This window comes from Megalobrama amblycephala, linkage group LG11 (genome assembly GCF_018812025.1).
Source record: "Megalobrama amblycephala isolate DHTTF-2021 linkage group LG11, ASM1881202v1, whole genome shotgun sequence".
Taxonomy (NCBI): Eukaryota; Metazoa; Chordata; class Actinopteri; order Cypriniformes; family Xenocyprididae; genus Megalobrama; species Megalobrama amblycephala.
The window spans coordinates 16,410,582-16,436,570 of record NC_063054.1 but is presented as its reverse complement, the minus strand read 5'-3'; the positions used below and the strand labels follow the sequence as shown (position 1 = coordinate 16,436,570).

General features: G+C 36.6%; 2 protein-coding genes across 2 annotated transcripts; one reads left to right on the top strand and one right to left on the bottom strand.

Moving 5' to 3' along the window:
* Window positions 1-9: 9 nt before the first annotated feature.
* On the bottom strand, window positions 10-21,621 carry aven (apoptosis, caspase activation inhibitor). The gene is made up of 6 exons (XM_048206339.1): window positions 21,333-21,621; window positions 20,726-20,903; window positions 2,192-2,262; window positions 1,978-2,073; window positions 1,608-1,890; window positions 10-1,121 (listed from the first exon to the last, which is right to left on the bottom strand). Exons 1-6 carry the CDS (start codon window positions 21,537-21,539, stop codon window positions 982-984), a joined length of 975 nt encoding a protein of 324 aa, XP_048062296.1. The 5' UTR covers window positions 21,540-21,621; the 3' UTR covers window positions 10-981.
* Window positions 21,622-22,238: 617 nt separating this feature from the next.
* chrm5b (cholinergic receptor, muscarinic 5b) lies at window positions 22,239-24,497 on the top strand. The gene has a single exon (XM_048206337.1). It carries the CDS (start codon window positions 22,276-22,278, stop codon window positions 23,797-23,799), a length of 1,524 nt encoding a protein of 507 aa, XP_048062294.1. The 5' UTR covers window positions 22,239-22,275; the 3' UTR covers window positions 23,800-24,497.
* Window positions 24,498-25,989: the final 1,492 nt, after the last annotated feature.

The following is a 25,989-nucleotide window of genomic DNA, read 5'->3' as shown; positions in this document are numbered from 1 at the left end:
AAAAAAAAACATGGTAAATTCATTTGCTTAACTCACAAATGCACATGAACTTGTGAGATGAGATGTTACCATATGTATGTTTTTGATGTTGAATGAACGTCTACACAAATATGCACAAGAATACCTTCTGAGTGCCAAACACAATTTATGCCTGTTTGATTTAAAAACAAACAACAACAACAACAACAAGAAAAAAAAGAATGTGAAGAATGTGCAATGCCTTTAAGGATGATAATCTGACTGGTGGAATGAGAAATATAAAGACCATCTGCTTCAGTCCACTAGATGTTTCTCATACAGAAAAGTGCCTTATGACAAGAGACTATGCAAACGTTTGGTTCCCGCTCGTATGTTTTTTGCTAGTTTGGATTTTAGTTTAGACTCTCACTGACAGTCTCACCTAGGTTAGTAGTTTTGTAGCTTTAGTTGATGGTTCATGAGTAAAGATGATCACTGCTTTTTTAAAGTGTTTGGTTAAGGTTAAATAACTAAAATCGTGTCTGCCTGATCATTTATGAAGTGCGATTGCAAAAACAATGGAAATCTATACTCAAGGACAAAAATGATTAACAAATTTATTGAACAGTCTATACTGTAAACTGCTATTGTATGGCCATTTGTATGTATGTAGTGGCTTTTGTGATTTGCATTTGTTTTGAGCAGGGGGAACGAAAATAAAGTAGCCAATGCAATAAATTCCAGCTGGCCATAGCTGCGTTTAATCTGAATGCAATCAAATGAGTCAAATGAGGAGTGAGAATATGATGCATCTGAGAACTGTTAGCATTACATCAGTATTTTTATGAGTAATATATTGAGGAAGCATTCTATATTCCACATGCCTGAATTAGTCTTGGCTATTATAAGACTTCACGAAGTGTCACAGTATGATGTACACGTCCACGCAGATTAGCAAAGCTGCATGTGCTGATTTAATCCACAGCCGTGTCAGTCAGCGGTGAGGAAAGTGCTTCTCTCAGGTCAGGAGATCATGCTGTCCAGCCAGTCCTCCAGATCCTCCTCTGTCACTTCCTGCCGTGTAGGTTCAGGTTCAGTCTCGGTTTCTGGTTTCGTCTCTTTCGTAACAACCATTTGATCTTTTCTTTCTTCTTCCTCTGAACCTGTAAAGATGATAAAATCATGTTTTTTCATCATGTTCAGGAAGCGACTTTGAATATATAACTTGCAAAGCTAGAAGACTGATGAACATAAAGCAGTTTAACAGAATCTAAACTCAAGATAAACTTTTAAAGTAGTTATCAGAAGTTACTGGTTTTTTTTTAAAGATTTATTTTTGGTGTTTTTGCCTTTATTATGATAGGACAATGAGAGAGAGAGGGGGACGGGATCAGGAAAGGACCACGAGCTGGGACTTGAACTCGGGTCGCCCGAAGCGTATTGGCGCCGACAGAAGTTACTGTTTTTTTTAATCAATATTTGTCTGATAAATAAAAGAATTAATTTTTCAAAAATGTATTAATGATCTAAAACTTTTGAACAGTAGTGTGATTATTTATAAAGTGAAAAAAGAACACATTTAGCTCAAAAAGACTAATTCGGCAAAATTCAGTGTGAAAATTAATCTGATTTCCAAACAGATCTGATACCTTGTGTTGGGGAGTTCAGAACATCTGTTGTAGTGTGGGATTCAGTTGAAGAAAGTTCTGTGACGGGTTTCTGCAAGCTGAGGAGAAGGTCGAGCTCCTGGTCAGCATCATCTGTGGCAGTAGGGACGGATGTGGAGACACCGAGTGACGCTGTGGTACTTGAAACAGGCTTTACACTGCAGGAAATGCCCGGGCCCGACTCTCGGCCTGCCTGAGGAGCTTTCGGTGTCGAATCAGTTCTGTGAGGGACTGTCGCAGGCGGCAGTTCAACAGGAGTCGTCGCCTGAAACAGTAATGCACTAGTAAAATCACACTTCACTAGTATTAGCATTTCATAGTATTACCAAAAAAAAAAAAAATATTGATTTACCTGAACAAGGTCAGCCTCCAGGTTCAGTCTTGTGTGCAGTGGAAGCTCTTGAAGTGACTGAGTTAAAGCTGGCAGGTCTATAAAAAGAGCTGGAATCTGGAGAAGTAACGATCAACTATGAGAAGATATTTCCTCAAAAAACGTAATAATTGCACTGGAAAACATGCAAGTAAATTGTAATGTTTAGTGACTTGAGAAATGACTGATCATGCACCTGATTTTTTGCCAGCGAGTCCATCTCCCAGTCCTTCTCATCAGAGAACCTGAACTGAGTGAAAGAGTCACCTATAACAGATAAACATGCAATGTTAAAAAAAAAAAAAAAAAAAAATATATATATATATATATATATATATATATATATATATATATATATATATATATATATATATATATATATATATATATATATATATATATATATCACCCAGAGCTTAAATAGACTGCATAATGTAATACGCCAGCTAATGTGTTTGTTTTGTTTCAACACTTTCAGGAAGCTTGGATTGAATTCTTTGATTGAATTACATTATTAACAAACTCAAAATTCTCAAATTGTTATATTTACTATCAAATATTAATATTTGACAGTACATTTATATGAATCTTCATTATAATCAACATTAATCAGAATCAACATTATAATAATGCAATAATTTTACAGATTATGCACACTGTTGATTCATTTATCAAGATTGAAATGATCCAGTTCGTTGAAAATAATACGACGGTTATGTTATTTTAGTATTATTTGTATACTTTTCTTGTATTTAAATTAATATTTTAAATTAGCTTAAATTTTTATTTAAGTTTTAGTAATTATTTGCTTTTATATATATATATATATATATATATATATATATATCATTTTGTTATATATATATCATTTTGTTATTTCTGTTTTAGTAATTTTACTTCCATTTAAACGTATTTTATTTTAGTTGTCAAGGCAAAATTTCAATTTTTTTTTCAAGTTTTTTTTTTTTTTTTCAAGTTTCCCATATAACATCTGTATATTGAAGTTTTATTTCGATTAACGAAAATGATTTTTAATAGTTTTCATCAACAATAACTCATCTTCATAGACCCTGTATTGTTGCAACAAGACAATTATTAATCATATCTTCCACTTTATTTTCAATTCCAACTGGGACATAATGACACGGCCAAGAAAAACAACTCTGCACACTCAGTTCACTGCACACCATCACAGCAGCAGCTGAACGTGTGTCATCTTTTCAAGTCATTTTCACCTCGACACAAGCAGCGTGAAATCTGAGGCGGCAGCAAGTTGGGACAGCTGAAGAAAGAAGCCGTGGGTCTGTCACGCTCAGCTGTCCCAGACAGGGTGAGGAAGAATAGCAGGCGTCCCGCCTCAGAAACACTCTTTCACTGAAGATACACTTGCCAACTGCAGTTGGCCAAACTGACAGGGATGATACAGTGCAGGGTCTCAAGGTCAAGTAGAGGGATCCTTCTTCAAAAGTGAGCATTCTGGCACCAAAGGCTCCATGCAAAGTCCATTAAAAAGATAAAAAAGCACGTAAAGATTTAGTCTATACACCATCCCAGTGACTCAGAACCGACATCACAGGAAAACGGATTCTTTCTAAAGCTGAGCAGACTGCCAAGTACGCAGTGGTTGATGTCATCAGTGTAGAAAACTCTGTTATGAGTGACTGGAGCTGTGGACAGGAGAAGCCATCCAGGCAAATTTCATCACGTTTCCTTCACTGGCAGTGACAGCACCATGGAAACTGCTGCCATAACAATGAGCAAATGTCCTGTCAGCATGTGCGGCGAGGGCCAGCGTAGCATTATCAGAGCGAGAAGTGTGTGGTTAGCCAATATAACAAACCAGCTGCATGTGACATACTGCCTGTGTTGCATTAATTATGGTAAAGTCACTGTTTGTAAAAATGAAACGATGGATACTGTTTAGTATAAAATATGTTGGCTGATACCAAAAGCCAATAAACATTTTTATGTTATGGCTGATAAACAATATAATTGCTGATATTGCTGATATTTCTTTTATACACAAATTCAATAAAATGAACTTTATGTCTCCTATACATATATTAATTATAATTAAAAGCACTTTACTCAATCATTTACTCACCGCTCATGTCATTTATTTGAAGGACTAGGAGTGCCACTTAAAAATAAAAATGATATGAAGGAATCAATTTATTGATTCAAAATAGAATATAAATACCTGAATCAACTTTTCAAATTGACAAATATAAATATTCAAACGATTTATTTAATTTATGCTTAAAAATGTAGTTAAAAGTAACCGTAAAAATGATGGAAGCCACTGAATAAAAAATAAAGAAGGCAACTGCGACTGTTTTTCCTCACAATTGTGAGTTTACATTGCGCAATTTTGGCTTTTTTTCTCAGAATTATGATATAAACTTGCAATTCTAAGACATAAAGTTGCAATTCTGACAATTTTCTCACAATTGCGAATTGATATATTGCAATTCTGAGGGAAAAAAGTTTGCACAAAATAAATAACCTTTCACTATTCAAGTGATTTATTAGATGTAACAAGTTATTTTCCTTAATTTATTTTACAAATGATTGTATTGTTTTTTTTTCAAAACAAGTTAAAAAAATGCCACTGGACAGTTTAGAGAGTTGGACTTGGAACCCGAAGGTTGTGGGTTTGAGTCTCAGTACCGGCAGGAAATGTAGGTGGGGGGAGTGAATGAACAGCGCGATCTTCAACTCTCATTACCCACAACTAAGGTGCCCTTGAGAAAGGCAACTAATCCCCAATTACCCCCTGAGTGCCAGAGCAAAAAATGGCTGCCCACTGCTCCGGGTGTGTGTTCACTTGGATGGGTGAAATGCAGAGCACAAATTCCAAGTATGGGACACCAAATTGTCATATCACTTTCAATTTCAAATGAAATGGATAACCAAAAGTTGACATACTGTACATATACTCTTTAGTAACAAATAAGCAAAGAATTCACTGAGATAAAAAATGGCTGCTTTGAAAGGAAGAGCAGTTGTCAGTAGCAGCTCTGGTGTAGTACTGGCACAATGTCAGAGTGGCAGATGTGTGCCTCTCTGCAGGCTGGCATCCTCTGACCCGCTCTCTCAATGAGAGAGAGCAGCGGAGCAGGAAGCCACGCTACAAGTACAGGTCATTTCCTCCCAGAGAGTGGCACCAAGTATGCAGCCTGCCAAACCCAAACTGGCCAGTGTTCTTTGCTTTTTCAAGGGCCCCAATATAACACTGATGACACGAGGACCATGAAACGCTGTGGACCCACAAGCCCAGCACCATTAAACCGAGCACAGGCCATTCACTGTTTGTCATTAAATGGCACTTAATGCAGGGAGGCTACAGCCCTTTGGAAGAAGCTGCTAATTTGCTTTGTCGTCACGGCTCTTGAGCAAATCATTGCTAAGCCAATTACCACAAAGCAACTCCGTAACAAACTGAACCATCAAAATAAATCAGCCTGTGATGATTGCAATTAAAATATTTCAAGCCGAACAATCAAAACAATAAGACAGTTATTTATTATACGCTTCAACATAGCTGCCACGGAGAACACCAAAAGTTTCCCATTAGTGTCTAGACTTGAAAGGAAAGACTTTGTGCAGTTCAAACACTTGGTTCATTTGAAAACACATCTTTAAATGTAACACTGCTTGCTTGGATATCTGAAAGAGGCCAAATATGTAAAATAAAATTGTTTTCCTTCAGATCATTAAAAGTTTGAGCTCTGCTTTCAGTTTTGATCAGTCGGCGTGAATCGTGATACTGAACAAACTGTTGCGTAACCTTCAAATCATCATGTTTATAAGGTGGTCTGAGTTTCCTAATCCAGAAATGGGGAATCAAACATCTATTCAGTTAAATCACAATTGAAATGACTGGAACTATAGCAGTCTCATCATGTGGTTTCAATGGTGCAAAAAGTGACAAATCAAATTTTATTTTGAAATCTTTAATGTATCAGAAATTAAATAATAGCAGCTCTAAAAAAACAAATTGGCTGCAATCTCTAAATATTTCATTTTATATAAAAATACATACATATACACATTTTTTATTATATATTATCAATTATATCTTAATGTACTTCTCTTTAAATATTACAGTCATGTGAAAAAGAAAGTACACCTTTTGAATTCTATGGTTTTATGTATTAGGACATAAGAAAAAATCATCTGGTCCTTGGCAGGTCTTAAAATTAGTTAATTCATCCCCAAGATCAGAAGATGCACTGGTCAGAGAAACTGCAAAAACCAAAGAGCTGGATCTACAGGCTTCATGTTAAATGTTAAAGTTCATGACTACGATTAGAAAAAGACTGAACAAGTATGGCTTGTTTGATAGGGTTGCCAGGAGAAAGCCTCTTTTCTCTGAAAAGAACATGGCAGCACAGCTTAGGTTTGCAAAGTTACATCTGAACAAAAAAAACACAACTTCTGGAACAGTGTTCTTTGGACAGATGAGACCAAAGTGGAGATGTTTAGTCATAATGGACTGGATTTCACAAACACAGCATATCAGCGCAAACACCTCATACCAACTGTAAAGCACAGTAGTGGAGGGGTCATGATTTGGGCTTGATTTGCAGCCACAGAACCTAGGCACCTTGCAGTCATTGAGTCGACCATGAACTCCATGAAGTATTCTAGAGTCCAAATGTGAGTCCATCTGTCCAACAGCTAAAGCTTGGCCATAATTGGGTAATGCAACAAGACAATGATCCCAAGCACACCAGCAAATCTTGGCCCAGTCAAAGTCCAGACCTCAACCAGAAACTAGAAATGCTGTTGCAAGACTTTAAGAGAGCTGTGCATAAACAGATGCCTACAAACCTCCATGAACTGAAGCAACGTAAAGAAGAGTGGACAAAAATTCCTCCACAATGATGAAAATGATTACTTTTAGTTATTGCTGCTAAAGGTGGTTCTACAAGCAATGTCACACATGGCTTCTCTATTTTGGCTTTATATTTGTTAAATAAATAATGACACGGTGTAATATGTCATGTTTTGTTGTTCCTCTGAGGTTGTATCTCATTTTAAGACTTGCTAAAGACCAGGGGCCGTATTCACAAAGCATTTTATCTTACCACTAAGAGTTCTCCTAAATAGCAGTAAAAGTTCTTAGCTAAGAGTTTTCTCTTAAAACCTATTCACAAAGCTGCTGAGACAAACTTTTACTAAGGAATAGAGAAAAGTCTTAAGCTAAGAGTAAGGGCGGGGTTGACCTCGTTGCTATGGATGATGTAAACACACTTACTAACTATGCCCACAGTGATTGGCTGATGGGGGAGAAGTCTCTGTCAGCGATTTAATCATAGGGATATTGTAGAACGAGATTTCATGTTTCCATATTCAAATAAAGGTTTTAAAATACAAATGTTGCAATATTCAAAGAAAGTTTTTTTTAATAAAAATGTTGCCATATTGAAATAAAGATTTTAAAATGTAGGCTAAGTGTCACAAATTAAACTAGTATATGTTCAGTTAATTGTCCGCCGCTTACATGTCTGCGTCTCGAGAGATTGCAGAATTCAAGTGACAAATGATGCTTTATAAACAAAGTTTTGGAGGAGCGCGTTCAAACGGTCTATCTAATCAGCTCGAGTGGAGGTATACACAGACGAGAGCCGACTCACTTTACCTCGACAGTTTTCTACATCCCTCCGCCAACCTGCTCCTCACACTCGGCTGGGATATGGGGCGAACTCTGGGTTTGGGCAAAATAAATTCCTAACAAATTCCAAGATCGGAGCCCTCGATCCCCTTGGACAGCACGCCAAATACGCTTATATATATATATATATATATATATATATATAATACTCTATTCGATCATTTGTAAGTGTGAACCCGTGAAAACAACTGCCACAGGTAATAGTACATTATTTATATATTTATTTATTGAAGATTTATTTTTGCCATTTTATTGTATTCCATAAATCAAAATATGTATTGCATTTATGAAGAAAAGGTGCAGCACCCAGCTTTATCGCTATTGCCTCAATGGTGTACAGTGTCTTTAGGTGGATTAGGACTGTTTGTGATTTGGTCTTAGTGATTTAGGAGTCCTCTTGACTACTCCTGACGCTTCACAGCTTCACTAGGAGCTAGTTTTAGTGCTAAAATGCTTTGTGTAATACCCTTAGTCCTAAATTTAGGACTCCTAAATTTTTTTTCTCTGACACGCCCATTATTTTTAAGAGTTTCTCCTAAATCTGTAAGTTAGGAGCTACTTTTAACCTTAAGATGTTTTGTGAATACAGCCCCAGATGATTTTTATTATTATATATACATACATATACATATAGTTTGGAAGTTTGGAACCACTAAGATTTTTAAAAGAAGTTTCGTCTGCTCACCAAGGCTACATTTATTTAATTAAAAATACAGTAAAAAAACAGTAATATTGTGAAATATTATTACAATTTAAAATAACTGTTTTCTATTTGAATATATTTCACAAAGTAATTTATTCCTGTGATGGCAAAGCTGAATTTTCAGCATCATTACTCCAGTCTTCAGTGTCACATGATCCTTCAGAAATCATTCTAATATGCTGATCTGCTGCTCAAGAAACATTTAATGTGTACAATTGTACAAAATATTTGTGTACAATATTTTTTTTCAGGATTATTTGATGAATAGAAAGTTCAAAAGAACAGTGTTTATCTGAAATCTAATCTTTTGTAACATTATAAATGTCTTTACTGCCACTTTTGATTGATTTAATGCATTCTTGCTAAATAAAAGTATTCATTTCTTTAATTTCTTTAAAAAAAATAATAAAAATAAAACTTCTTACTGACCCCAAACTTTTGAACGGTAGTGTATAATGCTACAGAAGCTTTGTATTTCAGATAAATGCTGTTCTTTTGAACTTTCTATTCATCAAGGAATCCTGAAAAAAAAGTACACAACTGTTGGTACACATTTCTGAAGGAACATGTGACACTGAAGACTGGAGTAACGATGCTGAAAATTCAGCTTTGCATCACAGGAATAAATTACTTTGTCAAATATATTTAAATAGTACACAGTTATTTTAAATTGTAATAATATTTCACAATATTACTGTTTTTTACTGTATTTTTAATTAAATAAATGTAGCCTTGGTGAGCAGACGAAACTTCTTTTAAAAACATTAAAATTACAATACAATATTATTGCACTACTCAAAGACATGGTAAAAGGTTAACAAAAAATTAACTGTTGATTAAAATGCTAAATTAGTCTTGGACTTATTGGACTTCTATAAACCCAATGCACAGGACAATGTTGACACCAGAATAAAAATATTCATGACTCTGAAGCTGAGAATACAGAATTATTTTCAATTAATATATTTGCACTCTGTCACTGACTAGATATATTTAAAATAAGAACTTTTTACTGTTAACATAAGACATTTCGCATTATCAGGACCCACAAATATTCCCCCATTGCATTATTATACATTATATATGGTAGTTTAATGTAGTACTGACACTCAAACTCTGTAAACATGAATTTTTTCCCCTCACACAGTAATTTCCATTTTGGGTGAACTATACACAATACAGATTGTCACCATCCACGATACATATTGTTGCATTTCTGTATTGCGATATATTGCGACACAATATATTGTTACACCCCTAGTGTGAGGTGCATCTCAAGTGAAAGATACACAAGTTCTGAACCTCTCCTCAGTAGACTGAGGAGTGAAAGCGCATCTGAGCCATGATGACCCAAACCCTGGAATGAACGAAAGGCAGAGATGAATCGCCAGGCCCTCTGCCACGGGACCACAAAGAGCAGAGGTCATCCAGAGGGCTTTTCTGAATCCATCTTTCTCTGCACAACCTGAACTTCACTACAAGTGCAGCAGTATTCTCCTTTCATGCTGACATTTTTATCTAAACATAAAAGCCACTCCAAGTTACATAACTTTCATTGTGTCTGTGTGTGTTTACTTTCTACAAGTGGGGCCTGTACTGCAGCTGGGATGCTGGGCTGAGCTGATCATCAGGGTAGCAGACAGCTGTAGCTCATCTTAATAAGAGATTTAGAAGAGTAATTTATTTCCATAGAGATGAATCAACCACTCAGTGCGCTACTCTTGATCAAAGGAAATGGTTTTCTCAATGATGAACATGATGATGAATGGAGGTTCACCTTCAGAAACAACTAAAAAAGCAATGTCAATATTTAAGAGGAGGAAATATTTTATAGAAATTAATAAAAGCATGTCATATAATACTGCAGGCGATGCTTTTCTGAGATTTGTGACAAAAAAAAATTATTAATGTAAAATTAATACTTAAAAATATTAAATAAACAAATCTATACTGCTTAATAAAATTGTAAACATTATTATTATTGCAATTATTATTATTTTTATTGTAAACATTCTGAGCTGAAATACTTGATATAGACTAATTCTTAATTTTGATTCTTGATAGACTGAGCGATACATTGATAAGTAATATAAGTAATATAGGTAAGCAAGTAATATTATTGCGATATCTTTGCTGACATAATATATAACTATATAACATGTCCAAAATATTTTGAAAGATTTCTCTTTCATCTCTTATTATTGACTTCCCAACCACAAAGAATCCAGATTACAGAGGAATAAACTGAGGTATTTTAATGACAGTGCCCATTAAAAACATCCACTTCCAACCAAATACCAAAGGACTTCATGGCCCAAATATCAACACTGCCCCAAATTATGCATTTCTCTGGGCATACATGAACTCAAAGGGACAATCAGGGTACCATTTCCTGACAGAATTATAAAACAGACTCACTGGGGACAAAATATTAGATCATTCAGGCTATTTATAGTCAAAAGCTATCATTACACAACCATATTTTTGCAAAAGTGTCACTTGAACCTTTAACCTGTAAATACGGTTTGAAAAAAGCCCCCATATTTCAGTGATGTGACAACAGAGAACAATCGCCACAGGAAACACACAAGGAGTAAGTTATGGTGAACCGATGAAAAGATATAGAAAGCCAATATGGAAATGATTAGAAACAAGTGGCCTCTGTTGCTCATCCCAACATTCATAAAGGTGCCTGAATAATACAAAATGGCTTTAAAATAATGAGCGGTCTCATGCAAATCGCACAGGTGTTATGGTAACAACAGCAGAGAGAGAAGAGAGCGAGTGTGAGGAGAGACACACACAGTCATTAACAGAGTGGTTACTGTTTCACGTTATTACAGAGATGACATTCTGATACTTTGTGTGGGTGCAAACGCACACCCCCACATCATAATTACTGTCCAATGCTTGATGCAGGGGACTACAGTCACAGTGTGTGCGTGATCACAAACACAGGCACAAAGCACAGGTGCTCAACATTTAAGTGAAGGTTGCTCCAGCATTCTTCCAGCAGTTTGTGCTAGAGAAAAACACGATTTGTGTGATTACACTTAGCAGGCACTTAACATCCCTTTTGCATACTTTAACTTAAATTAAATCAACTAGGCTCAGATTCAGAGAAAACAAAGTCCACAACTGATATCCAATCAATCAAAAATCAAAAATGCCAAAGTATGTTTAGCAAGTATAATCCAATAAGATTTTTTAGTAACACTTTACAATAAGGTCTCATCTGTTGATATTAGTTCATGCAATGGTTCCCAAACTGGGGGGAGCGGCTGAGGGTGAGGGATAGTGCATGGTCAGCAGATTATTATGCAAAAGAAACCTCTGCAGGGTGATACAAGACTACACTGCGTAATTATCTTGTGCTTATTATGCGGCTACTTGACAGATAAGTAAATTGTTGAACACAAAATACTAATTTGACATTTTTATTATCTCAAAATGCCTCACAGTACCCACTTGAATGGTCTGTTATCAGTTGTGGCGGTTGTTGTACTGCAATAACAGACCACTATATGGCGAGTAGGCCTACTGCAGGGAGCCATGTAGAAATATAAATGAATGATGCATGGTTCTGCACAAAGCATGGACAGTTCTTTGAAAGGACTGCCAGTGCCAGGTAACTGTAAAGCAGATGATGAATAAACTTCAGATTCACAAATAGCCTACCAAAACAACATGTCCACAAGTGGCGCGAAGAGACAAAATCCATTAGAACCCATTGATGTTCAATCAGTGATGCTGTTACTGCGGTGCGACGTGACAAATCCCGATGGTAAACTGATGCCCCGGTATATTTCTGACGAACTCCAGCGCTCTGACATAAAAATGAATTTGCAATGTTGGCTTTGTCGCGTCTAGACATCAGCTGTTGCGATGCGGCCGTCGCATCTGGTGCAGTGAAAAGACAAGAATCCCTTGGATTCACCAGTACAAAGGTGGGTAATGAAGCCAAACAAGTTAAGATGCCAAGTAGGCTATAAGTAGCTAGTACTATATTAATAATCACAATATTTCAAATCATATATAGTTTTGCAATCAAGGTCATGTCTGAGAATGCCTTTTTGGGTGCATGTATATTCATCAAAGAATACTGAAAAACAGTTTCCTCAAAACTAAATACATTAAATTGGGAAATGTAACAATATTAATGTGTTTACTGTCATTTTTAATAAACAAATGCAGCCTTGGTGAGCATAAGACGGTGGGGTAAGGGTGGGGGTTGAGGGATCTTGAAAATACTTTTCTCTACAAAAGGGGGCCCACCAGAAAATGTTTGGGAACTACTAAGTTAATGTATTAACTAACATGAACTAACAAGGAGCAGTACATTTGTTACAGTATTTATTAATCTTTGTTAATGTTAGTTAATAAAAATACAGTTGTTCATGTTAGTTCACAGTGCAATAACTAATGTTAACATATACAACTTGATTTTAATAATGTACTAGTAAATGCTGAAATTAACATGAACTAACATTAATAAATGCTGTAGTAGGGCTGGGCGATAGATCGCACACGCATTTCGTCAGTAAAGCCGGTTCCCTGATTACCGCGAAATTGCCATCACCTGCTTTCAAATGGAGCGGCATTTAATAGACAGAACCGTAGATCACTGACAAGCTACGCAATATCGCGTTCATTATCGCAGATGAATCGCCTTCGATAATGAACGCGATATTGCGTAGCTTGTCAGTGAACTACGGCTCTGTCTATTAAATGCCACTCCATTTGAAAGCGGGTGATGTCGATTTAGCGGTAATCAGGGAACCGGCTTTACTGACGAAATGCGCATGACAATCGCATGCGATATATCGCCCAGCCCTATGCTGTAGAATTATTGTTAATTCTTAGTTCATGTTAACTAAAGTAGTTAACTAATGAAACTTTATTGTAAAGTGTTACCGGTATTTTAAATTTTTCTGAAGTCTCTTATGCTCACCAAGCCTGCATTTATTTGATCTAAAAAACAGTAATATTGTGAAATATTATTACAATTTAAAATAAATCAACTAGGCTCAGATTCAGAGAAAGTCCACAACTGATATCCAATCAATCAAAAATACCAAAGTATGTTTAGCAAGTATAACCCAATAAGATTTTTTAGTAACACTTTACAATAAGGTCTCATCTGTTGATATTAGTTCATGCAATGGCTCCCAAACTGGGGGGAGCGGCTGAGGGTGAGGGATAGTGCATGGTCAGCAGATTATTATGCAAAAGAAACCTCTGCAGGGTGATACAAGACTACACTGCGTAATTATCTTGTGCTCATTATGCGGCTACTTGACAGATAAGTAAATTGTTGAACACTAATTTGACATTTTTATTATCTCAAAATGCCTCACAGTACCCACAATTATTGCTAAGGTTTGACTAAAATTGAACTTATAAAGTGCATGCAAACATGCAAACATGTGTTTATCAGCATGCTTAAAAACAATAAGAGTACTATGGTAGTTAGAACTCAATGACCGAGTTTGTGCAAGATACAGTAGGTTGTTGCTTGCCAACAATATGAAAAAGAAAGACAATCTAGAGAGCTGTGGGTGCAGTCATTTTTTGAGGGTCCAGCTGGTGAAACTGCCAGTAGCAGGGCCACAGGTGGAGGTCCAAGGTACTGAAATAAACGAAAGCAAGTTGGGAGGGGGCACGGTTTCCTACAGGTGCAGTGTCATTGGTAATGAATTAACATCTCTTTCCTTCTCTGCAGGAGCACAGACATGTCGAAGTGCATTTAACAGCTAAACAAGGTCATGCAATTCAGGCAACATTTAGTATTAATTTGCTGCTCTCACTGTCAGGTGTAACCCGAGTATGTAGTGTGTAGGGCTGAGTTGTGTCTGCTGGCCATCTGAGACCCAGAGGTGACATACTACGTTAGGGCAGATACACGGATGCAGCCGAACACAGCGGGGCTGTCACTGTATATCTATGCCCTTCATTATTAGTCCTCCTCCAGGGTATGTGATACGGCTCATATCCTCCATTATGATCTCATTATGATCAATAAACTTGGAGGCCTGGAAATCCTGCCCTACATGGCACTATCTTACATAAGCCATTTCCTGTCAACCTGACTGTACGACTTGAAGATGTGAGATCGTGCTGCTCCAGCATCCCACCGTGGCATTGTATAAAACCACGTGATGGTTGACAAAAGGAAAAAGTGTAAAAAGAAATGAGCCTGAATTGGATTGGTCTATCTGTACCCAATCCCCAGCCAGACAAAGCTTACACCGACACACCTTGCAAGGGCACGATGTCACTCATTTCCTGAGCATCCTGCACTTTTACCAGTGCAACTGTGTGCATTGAATTTTTTATTTTTCATTGATCATTCAAGGCTTCCTTTGATGGCCTGTGATGTAACTAATTGCACCCATGCAGCTGTGAGAGCAAAATTTGAGGGATCATCTTCATATTCTTCATTTGGCTAACCAATCAATTACAGATGAAATTGTTTGATGAAGCTAGTGGAACAAAAACAATTTACTTCAGCTTTAAAATTTTAACTGTAAGGTGAACTTTCATATGTGAATGACCACAGATTTTTGATAACCTTATGTTGATCATCAGACAAACAGCAGCATTACCTCAAAAACTATTGGAGAAACATGAAAAAAAAAAATCAATTCACCTAGCACTTTAATAATTTGTAATATTTTAGAAGACCATTTTACTTTGATTTGAGCTGAAGTAGCTCCTATACAGACATAACAAAAAGTCATTAAATGACCCTCTTGCTTCTGTATTTGTAGATAACCGATCCTCTCCACCCACCTATTTGCTCACAGCCACACTATCTGTGTCAAAAGAGAGTAATTAATGCCTCCATTATTTTTCAGTGAGCATCATACCACCCTTTCACACCCCCCCACAGTCTCTAGCATGAGCATGAACGGTCTAACCTTCATCCCCTCATTTCTGCTTCGGTTCAGCCCCCTGCTCTTCTCCTCTTCCTCCTCCCATTCTCGTCGTCTGCCTGTTGTTCGCTGCCCCAAATCATGACGATCATCCCAGCCCAGAGGGAATGACCTCCTCCCAGCCATTCACATCTGTGTCTGTCAGTGCATCCACAGGCAGTAGCACATATTCATCCAAAGAAACAGCAGCAGCAGCATTTCCCTATTATCCTCCACCACTGAGAGAAAAGAAGATGCTTAACAATGGACTTTGGTGTGGTCGTCACAACTTGAGACCGAGCTTTTTACTTTGACTCTTTCTTGAGCACCAATAACCATCCAATAACAGAGGAGAACATATTACTACTACTTTGAGGATTAAATAATTAAGAACGGGCTAATGACTAGATGAAGAAGCAGCATCGAGACACTCGATTTCAGAGAGTGATGGTGAGAGTTCCCAAGAGAGGAAAAGGTGACAGTCTGACTGAGCCAGATCTGCAGATGGAGTTCAAGGCTGAGAGATGAAAACAGTGAGTACTGAATTCATAATTAGTCAATGTAGTAATTACTATTGTATTAGGCAAATTAGGTCAACATTATTAAAGACAACAGATATCACTGACTGTTATTCTAGTGAATTCATTATGTTTCAATTAAAATGTTTCAAAAGTAAAGGCACAATTTTTTACGTTCTAACCCACATGTTGTTCCAAACGTATCAAAAGTTTCTTTCTGCTGTGGAAGACAAAAGCAGATATTTTGAAAAAAAGCCTTGTCCATACAGTCAATCAGGTTTAATTTTGTTGCTTTTATGTTCCACATAAGAAATGAAGTCATACAGGTTTGGAAATGAAGGTTAGTAAATGATGACACTTTTCATTTTTGAGTTAATTATCCTTTAACAAACATTGTTTGTAATGATGTTATGTTAGGGGCATCCCAGAGTTCCACTAAACTGGTTTAAATGGACAGTAAAAAGCAGTGCTGGGGATCACCTACACACCAAAGAAAGCTCCTACCTAAACAAACTGTAAAATTACCAAATAAATTAATTAATATGTGCTATATGATGTACTGTATATCCAGTGTAATAAACGTATGCTTTTCAATTAGGTTAAATGTGTTAACATTAGTTAATCCATTAACTATCATAATCTAACCATGAACAATACTTTTACAGAATTTATCAATCTAGGTTAATATTATTATTATTTTACATATACTTAAGTTGTAAATCAGCATTAATTAATGTAATGTGATGAATAAAGGCTGTAAAAATTGTTCACGGTACTCAACACATGTGTTAACAAATTGAAGATTATTATGTAAAGTGTTTAATATTAAATATAAATATTACATTAAATATAAATATATTTGCATGCACGGTTAGTAGTCAATGCAAAGCTAATATGGTTGTGTTTACAAAATGTTTAAATATTCAACCATCTTAAGCAGGAAAATGAGCCCTCTTTAGGGAGATCTCCACATCAATTTCATCTGAAGGAGACCGTTATTACCTTGTATTAGGAAGTAGCTATTACCAAATTTTTCTCATAATGGATTTTCAAAGCAATGTGAGTTGCAGGTTTGTTTTTCCGACACGACACAAAAAAGCTTAAGCAACGTCCTATGATGCTGGCCCTTTAGAAACAAGTTCACCACTACAAGTGATAAAGACTGGATGATGCTATTCAAATTTAAAAATGTTATTGAGAGGTTCTGACAGATTAATCTCCGATCAGCTGTGAGATTAGACAAAATAAAATTAGCCATCTGTGTGACAGTAATATGCACAAATAAATGATTGCATCAGAGATTTGATACACCATGAAGCCTCTCGGTGAACAGATTTTCAATTATCTGACAGATGTAGTGTTCTTTATAGTGACAGCCTAAAAGATATGCCTACTAGGGACCATAATTTGACTTACATATAATAGAATCAAACCTTATGGAATATTGTCTCAATTACATAATATTGCTACACATGTGTTACTGTATATATCAAAGAATGGTTACAAAATCAGAATGAGTTTTCTATGAACTGCATGAGGATTTCCTCACTCAAACAGAGTACAAACTACCCTGTGGGCGACAAACAGGTGCAAGCACCTGCTGTCATGAAGAAGACAACTCATCTTTTTCAATGTAATCTGTGTAATTGCAAGTAACAGGATATAAAATTATGGAAATTAAAAAGTTAAAATCGAGCATAAAATTGCTAAAAACTAAGAGTGTTTTGTTTTCACACTTGAGTCGTCTTTAAAAATACCAAACTCAGACACCTTTTAGTGGACCAAGAGGTGAACCAAGTGAAAAAGGACCAGTTCTCTTTACGTTCACAGTTTTTTGGTCCACTTAAGCAGGAATGTGGCCTCAGACTTCTGTGTGTTCATACTGTTACTTTTTGGATGTAGTCCAGTTATACGTTTGATGGCTGACCCTATGGCATTCAAAATTTGATTCACATTGTATGTGCCTCACTAACTAAGATATTTGTTTCTAAAGATTATTATTAATTATTATTATTTTGTAAAACAACATTGCCACAAATGCTATTTAATGAGCTTAACTTGTTTATCTTTTGCACAAAAATATAAATTTTGTTCCAATACTACATCTATATTCTTGCACTATATCACACATCCACCTTTGTAAATAACATTTATTTGATTGAAAATTGTTTTCCTTGAATCATGTTCTTTTTATTGCAGAAGGCAATGATAACATCAGCATGGAAAAAAAAATAGGACAAATATAATTAAAGAAAAATGCAAATGAAATAAACTGCTTTAAATATTCCTGGTGCAGTAGATATACCTAAAAGCAGCATTCAAGTAAGAATTGGAATAATCAATTAAAACTGTATATTCTTCACTGTATGAATAAAACATGTACTGATTCTACCGATTCTTATGTTAGGCTGCTGTCACTTTAAGAACTACAGTAATGCACGGATCCAATATACTGATACGCACACAATTTCTTTCACAGATGTTTACATTCACTTAAGACAAAACCAACTGTTTATGTGAACCTTGTGTGTTTTTGACACTTTAAACACAATAAGACACTAAAGAGAATTTAGTTTAGTACATGCTGTGACAGCTGGCGTTCTGTGCATGTGCACAGTGTGTGCGCTCGAAAAACCGTATATATCAAAAATTTGAAACTGGCAAGGCATGCAGCCGTGTCTGTACAGTAAAATGGAAGTGGCTGAAATTACAATAAACAAGTGTACACTGAGAACGAATAATTTGTAGAGGTCTGGCAGAAGAAGCAGCCATGATGAACAGGTGATCTACACCAATGACCAAACTACATTAGAATTCACGAATGGAAGAAACAAGTGAGCCTGGACTGATTTGCGTTCACAATGGACATTTTTAGCGAACCGTACTCAAACCACCTCCCGAGATGGTCTCGGTTCGATTCGAAAAGGACCAAGTAGTGTGAAAACACCCTAAGAAATGAAAATGTGGCCATTTACTCACTCCCATGTAGTTCCAAACCTGTAGAACTTTGAAGGTGACTAAATAATGACAATTTTAATTTTAGGCAAACTAACCCCTTTAAAGAATCCAGATTAAGATATGATTTTGATCATTTGTGAGAAAGCTCAAGGGTAATTGTAGGGTGTTCCTCCACTTTTTTTACACTCCCTGGTGAAAGCTGAATTACACTCATTTGGTACCTAATCAGTCCGTTACCACCACACACACTAATCAGGGCCTGCTGGCAGAATCATAATGAGATAAAGGACAGCAAGTTGAGTATCGCAGGGGAGGTCAGGCAACTTTGAAAGACATGTGGAGCTGAACAAACCGGAACAGTCATCCTTCTATTTATAACTTGGCTAAAGTCATTATATTGCAATATTTGACCAAGAGGTGTGACTGTTAAATGACAGAAAAGATTCTTCATCAAAGCAGTCAAGTTAAAGTACTGAACCATTTCTTTTGTTTCTTAACAAATGGTGCTGTACAACCACATCATGATGGAAAAGCTGTCCTACACAATTCCTGAAGTCATGGATACAATATTCATTCTGGAGAACAGATACAAATTCCACCCACATTCACAGGGATCAGCGAGTTTGAACCTCTGATGACTAATCATAAATGTGCAGGGAACAACACAGGAAAAAATAGAGAGCAACAAAGCAGATTAAGTGCTCCAATTTTGTTTGGAGTACAACTTTCGGCCACAACAAAAAGAAACAGATTGCAACTAACGAAAGACATTTCCTAGTAAATAAGTTTGCACAGATATGCACAAGAGATAAATAGTCTGTCTTTTTGCAATACCACAAGAGGCAGTGCAATCCTGCAGTACTTCTCTGTCGTAAAATTAGATGACACAAATATATCTCATGAATATCAATGTGGCTTTTGAGGAAGCAGATTAGGGAAATGAGAGGCAAATTGAGCAAAGAAAATTCCCTCAAGAGAACAGCATAATGGAAACGTATTCTGCACTTACAGAGAATTTAGGCTCATTAAATTTGAGGTACAAACGCCTCTGTAATGGTTCGTTTTGAATAATTAGACTGTTGTGTTAACGACCTGCCCTTGAACAAAACGTACAATCTCTGCGTTCACTGACATAAATAAAGGAAGTGGGCAGCACATCAAATCGCATACTGCTTTGGCTATGGGCATTTCCTGAAAAAAACCATTACATCAATCTCCATGTTTTAACTTGCTTACACTATCATTCAAAAGTTTAGGGTCAGTAAGACTTTTATGTTTTTGAAAGAAGTCTCTTATGCTCACCAAGGCTTTTTAATTTTCAGCATCATTACTCCAGTCTTCAGTGTCACATGATCCTTCAGAAATCATTCTAATGTGCTGATTTGGTGCTCAAGAAACAAGTCTTATTAATATCAATGTCGAAAACTTAATATGCTTAATATTTTTGTGGACACTTGATATTTTTTCAGGATTCTTTGATAAATAAAAGTTCAATAGAAAAGCATTTAAATAGAAAATAGAAATCTTCTGTAACATTACAAATGTCTTTACTGACAATTTTGATATATTTATTGCATTTATGGCATCCATGCCAGAAAAAGTAGTAATTAAAAATAAAAAATAAAAAAAAAATCGTACTAACCCCAAACTTCTCATTCAGGCAGTATAAAATAAACTGTGAGTGGTAATGGTTGCTCACTGTGTTATTTGTAAACATGACAAAAACTGTTGCTCAGGAGATGGGTCTTCTGTCCTTCATTAATCAGATCCAGCCGTGCAACAGAAATAGAGCTTTGCCCTACCCGTCGCCTTTAGTATCTCAAAAGCACACAGCAGGACAGCTGGTTAACACCATCGTTGTTCTACATTAATTTTGGTTTTGATTTCCTGCCTGCATGAGCTGTATCAGAGGCACAGGGGAAATATGACACAGATTTAAGTGGGTAGTATGTCTTACCAGCTGAAGTGAGGAGGACATGATAGTCGGTGCCTCTCTGTGTAGGAACATCTTCATTAATTTCCTCTTTCTCAGATTCCTTATAACGGTCCCAGTTGGACTCAAGCTTTCGTCTAGAGAAGGTGTTGTCCTCCTCCACTTCCTCAATATTTTCTTTGTTGTCATGGTCATCTTGATTCTGGAAGGATGACAGTGAGCAAGCATGACACAATACATAAAATTAATACTTACATACACATGACCAACTAAGACGTTTTGAATGGTTAAAATGATGCTAAATTGGTTTGGTTTCTAATAAACTAATAAAGCTGTTTTAAAAATTACCATGGTAACCATCGCCAACACATTATAGTACAGTAATTATGCTAATACAGAAATACGATAAATTAAGTTTATAATTATTTTTTTCCATTAATCTCATTAAAACAGTGTGACTCTCTTAATGCTTGACATTATTTTCACATATTTAATATTTATGACATCTGTGACATCAGAGTTTTATAATAATAATTACTGTAATTATGGCAATATGTAGTAACTGTAAGTTTGGTATTTCGGCAGAAACTATGGTTGTCATGGTGATTGTTTTATTATGGGTGACACTCACTCGTCGAAACTCTCTAAAGTCTGCAGGAGGTCCGAAATCGCGCCCTCTTCCTCTTCGATGATCCCGTTTGCCTCTTCCACGATGGTGGCCCCCTCTTCCGCGACCCCTGTGCTCTCCCGAACTGCCGCTGTCAGCGTTACCTCCATCTCCACCTCCACCTCCTCTTTTCCAATATCCACCGCGTCCCCGACTATGTCTACCTTCCATAACTGAACATGAAATTTAGAACTAATACCGAGGCTGTAATCATGTAACACCACAACAGTTGTTACATTAAAAAAGAACCCTCCTATTCAACGGAGAAACGTTCCGCCCATTCAACTAGTTCCGCCTATAATAATGAATGCGAGGTTTTTACTTCGCAAATGTGTTGACACACACACACACGTTTTTCTAAATGAAATGTTATATGAATCAGGTGAATGATACTGTATATAAAAAAATCCTTTGTGAGAACCTTGATAAAATACATAAGAATAAAACTAGAATGTTTGGTGTATGTAAGTGCTACTGAAATGATGATTTCTGTCCCAGCACATGACAAAAAAAGACACATTTTGAGAAAACAGTCTTTATGTATTTATAATTAAAATCAACAGATGAAAATAGATAAAGTGTGATAAAATTAACACTTGAATGTGTATTTTGGATATTTTCTTTCCACTAGTCTGAAAGAAGAAAATGTGCATGAAAAAAACAATAAATCCCAAGTTTCATTGTAAAGCTTTAGTGTGGAAGCTACGTGTTAATTATCCTGTAAAGAGTTTGGCCTAAATTAAAATTGTTTATATTAGGCGTCAGACACACGTGACACACAAATTTTCTGTTTTTTGAAATGTTAAGTCTCTTTATTTTATGTTTTCAGATTATCCATTGCCAAGTGAGCATGAAGAATACAGTGCAACATTCATCCAGCGTTTACTAACCTGTCAGCAGTAACAGGATGGACATGGATATTCAAAATTTAACTGCAAGTGGAAATGTCTCCGCTGTCCCGCCTGCCCCATACAGTCTGTTGGAGGTCATAACCATTGCAACAGTGTCAGCTGTTGTGAGTCTCATCACAATAGTGGGGAATGTTCTGGTGATGCTCTCTTTCAAGGTCAACAGCCAACTTAAGACCGTTAACAACTACTACTTACTCAGTTTAGCTTTTGCAGACCTCATTATCGGCGTGTTCTCCATGAACCTGTACACATCCTACATTCTCATGGGATACTGGTCTTTAGGGAATATAGCATGTGATCTGTGGTTGGCCATTGACTATGTTGCAAGTAATGCATCAGTGATGAACTTGCTGGTCATCAGCTTTGACAGATATTTCTCCATTACAAGACCACTTACCTACAGGGCTAAACGGACCCCGAAACGTGCAGGCATCATGATTGGCTTGGCCTGGTTGATATCGTTTATACTGTGGGCTCCACCCATTCTGTGCTGGCAGTACTTTGTCGGAGAGAGGACGGTTCATCCTGACCAATGCCAGATCCAGTTTTTCTCAGAACCCACTATTACATTTGGGACAGCCATAGCGGCCTTTTATGTCCCGGTATCCATCATGACAATTTTATATTGCAAAATCTACAAAGAAACAGAGAAACGTACAAAGAACTTAGCAGAACTCCAAGGATACCCATCGCTAGACAGCCGTGAAAACTCTAAAGCACGAAAGCCGATACTACAATGCTTTAGTTTTAAAAACAAGAGGGACGGGACTCAAGCGTCATGGTCTTCGTCCAACCAGAGTTACGTAACTAGGACAACGATGCAGTCTGATGACTTGTGGACAAAATCTGACCAGGTCACCACCTTGAACAGTTATACGTCCTCAGAGGACGACGAGCGGTCTGTCTCTGAGATGACCCCGCGAGAATCTTTCAAGAACCAAGAATCGACACTTAATAAAAATGGACAGTCAGACTGCTATGAAGACAGCAAATATCTAAGTGATCTTGCAAAATGCTCCCAGACGAACAATAAAAAATGTATGTCATACAAGTTCAAGCCGATCCTTAGTGACATCACCGCTTTGCAAGGTAGTACCGAGACTGAGAGCGCAAACTCAGATCATTGTCAGTCCTTAGAGCCACAGGCTCCTTCATCCACGTCATCTTCAACCAAACCAGAAGATCCAAACTTGAAGATCCAGATGACCAAGCGTAAACGAATGGTCCTTATCAAGGAGAAAAAGGCTGCGCAGACTCTCAGTGCCATCCTTCTGGCTTTCCTCCTCACCTGGACCCCGTACAACATCATGGTGCTCATCTCCACCTTCTGTACTAAATGCATCCCAGTGTCCCTATGGCATCTGGGCTACTGGCTCTGCTATGTCAACAGCACCATCAACCCTATGTGTTATGCCCTATGCAACAAGACCTTCCAGAAGACCTTCTGGATGTTAGTCCTCTGCAAATGGAAGAAAAATAGAGGAGAGGAGAAACTTTACTGGTCTGGTCAAAACCATTAAATACTGAAGAAACACAACAGAGATGGCTAACATTAAATTAATTTTTCATTATATTTCTTGTGTACATATTGTTTGAAAATATGATTTATTAGTAATATTTATTTTAGCTTCAAATCTTTTTTTTTTTATAAATAATTTAACATGTTTACACAGCAGTGTGTATTTTAATATTGTGTAATGTCTAAAGGCTAGGGATGGTGAGGACAATACATAAAGATATGGACTGTGAATTTTTAAATTATTATAGATACCAAAAACCTACAGTGTTTATTACACGGTAAACTTTTTGTGATAGAATGATTTTGAAATATTATGTATTGTACGCCTTGGTCATGTCAGTGACACTGCATGCATAGAAACGTATCTGCTGTGCAAAGCAATGTTGTATTATGTTTGCAGAACTGGACAGTGTTAAATATGGATCTTTAGATTTTGGAGCTGGCAAACCATCACTTCTGTAGAGAGAGAGTAGAGATACACACAAAAGATTGTAGCTTCACTCTGGATGTAATGTCCATGATATTTCAGAAATTCTAACTGTACATCATGTGAAACATTTCTACAACATCACCAATATAATCCCAATGTGCAGTGGCTCATATTAAAGGGTTGGTTCACCCAAAAATGAAACTTCTGCTATTAATTACTCACCCTCATGTCGTTCCACACCAGTAAGACCTTCGTTCATCTTTGGAACACAAATTAAGATATTTTTAATAAGATCCGATGGCTTAGTGAGGCCTCCATTGCCAGCAAGATAATTAACACAATTTTAAAATGCCCAGAAAGGTACTAAAAACATATTTAAAACAGTTCATGTGAGTACAGTGGTGCAATCTTAAAGGATTAGTTCACTTTTAAATAAACTTTTCCTGATCATTTACTCACCCCCATGTCATCCAAGATGTCCATGTCTTTCTTTCTTCAGTCAAAAAGAAATTAAGGTTTTTGATGAAAACATTCCAGGATTTTTCTCCTTATAGTAGACTTTAATGGGCACCAAACGGTTGAAGGTCATAATTAGTTTCACTGCAGCTTCAAATTGTTCTACACGATCCCAGATGAGAAATAAGGGTCTTATCTAGTGAAACCATCGCTCATTTTCTGAAAAAAATTGAAAATTATATAAGTTTTAACCAGAAATGCTCATCTTGAACTAGCTCTCTTCTTCTCTATTAGAATTCCAGCAGTATAGACGCTGCTAAGCGTAATACTGCCCTCCACAGGTCAAAGTTTGAACTAATGTTTATATGCAATATGCTAGTTCAATAGTATATAACAATTAGTTCAAACTTTGACCTGTGGAGGGCAGTAATACACTTAGCAGTGTCTACACTGCTGGAATTCTAATAGAGGAGAAGAAGAGAGCTAGTTCAAGATGAGCATTTAAGGTTAAAACTTATATAATTTTCATTTTTTTCAGAAAATGAGCACTGGTTTCACTAGATAAGACCCTTATTTCTCATCTGGGATCGTGTTGAACAATTTGAAGCTGCAGTGAAAGGAGGAGGGAGGGTCTAGCTAGCCTCTGTTTTGTTTGACAACACTTCGAACGTCAACAGGAAGTTACTCCGCCCAGGATCGCTTAGAGCACCTTTAAGATTGAGAATACTTTTTGTGCGCCAAAAAACCAAACAAAATAATGACTTTATTCAACAATATCTAGTGATGGCCGATTTCAAAACACTGCTTCATGAAGCTTCGAAGCTTTACGAATCTTTTGTTTCCGATCAGTGGTTCGGAGCGTGTATCAAATTTTGAAACATTCCGAAACACTTATGACGTAACGAAACCTAAAACTAATGTTACGGGTGTGGAACGAAATGAGGGTGAGTAATTAATGAGAGAATTTTCATTTTTGGGTGAACCAACAAATCCCTATTTGTGGTGCCATGAATTAAATCTCAACTTGCTTGAACATCACATAAGCACATTTATGATGTGAAATGACTGTTTTCCATTCATGTTGTTTAATAAGTCTCTCTTTGTGTTGTGATGAAATGCCATTTAATTTGTGAAATAAAAGTTAAGATGACATTAACCTAACTAATTGAAACTCCATCAGTCTGGATTTGGCAGGAGTTCCTTCTTCTAAAGCTTTACAACTACCCACTGAGTCTGACATACTTGCAACAGTTTACCAGTCACTTATGAATGTGATTTTAAATGTTGATCTCATTCTCCACACAC

Coding starts and splice junctions, on each gene's coding strand:
- aven (XM_048206339.1), bottom strand. CDS start 21,539: ATGGAAGGTAGACATAGTCGGGGACGCGGTGGATATTGGAAAAGAGGA. Junction 2,263..20,725: donor TGTCCTCCTCACTTCAGCTG/GTAAGACATACT, acceptor TATCTGTTATAG/GTGACTCTTTCACTCAGTTC. Junction 2,074..2,191: donor ACTCGCTGGCAAAAAATCAG/GTGCATGATCAG, acceptor TTACTTCTCCAG/ATTCCAGCTCTTTTTATAGA.
- chrm5b (XM_048206337.1), top strand. CDS start 22,276: ATGGACATGGATATTCAAAATTTAACTGCAAGTGGAAATGTCTCCGCT.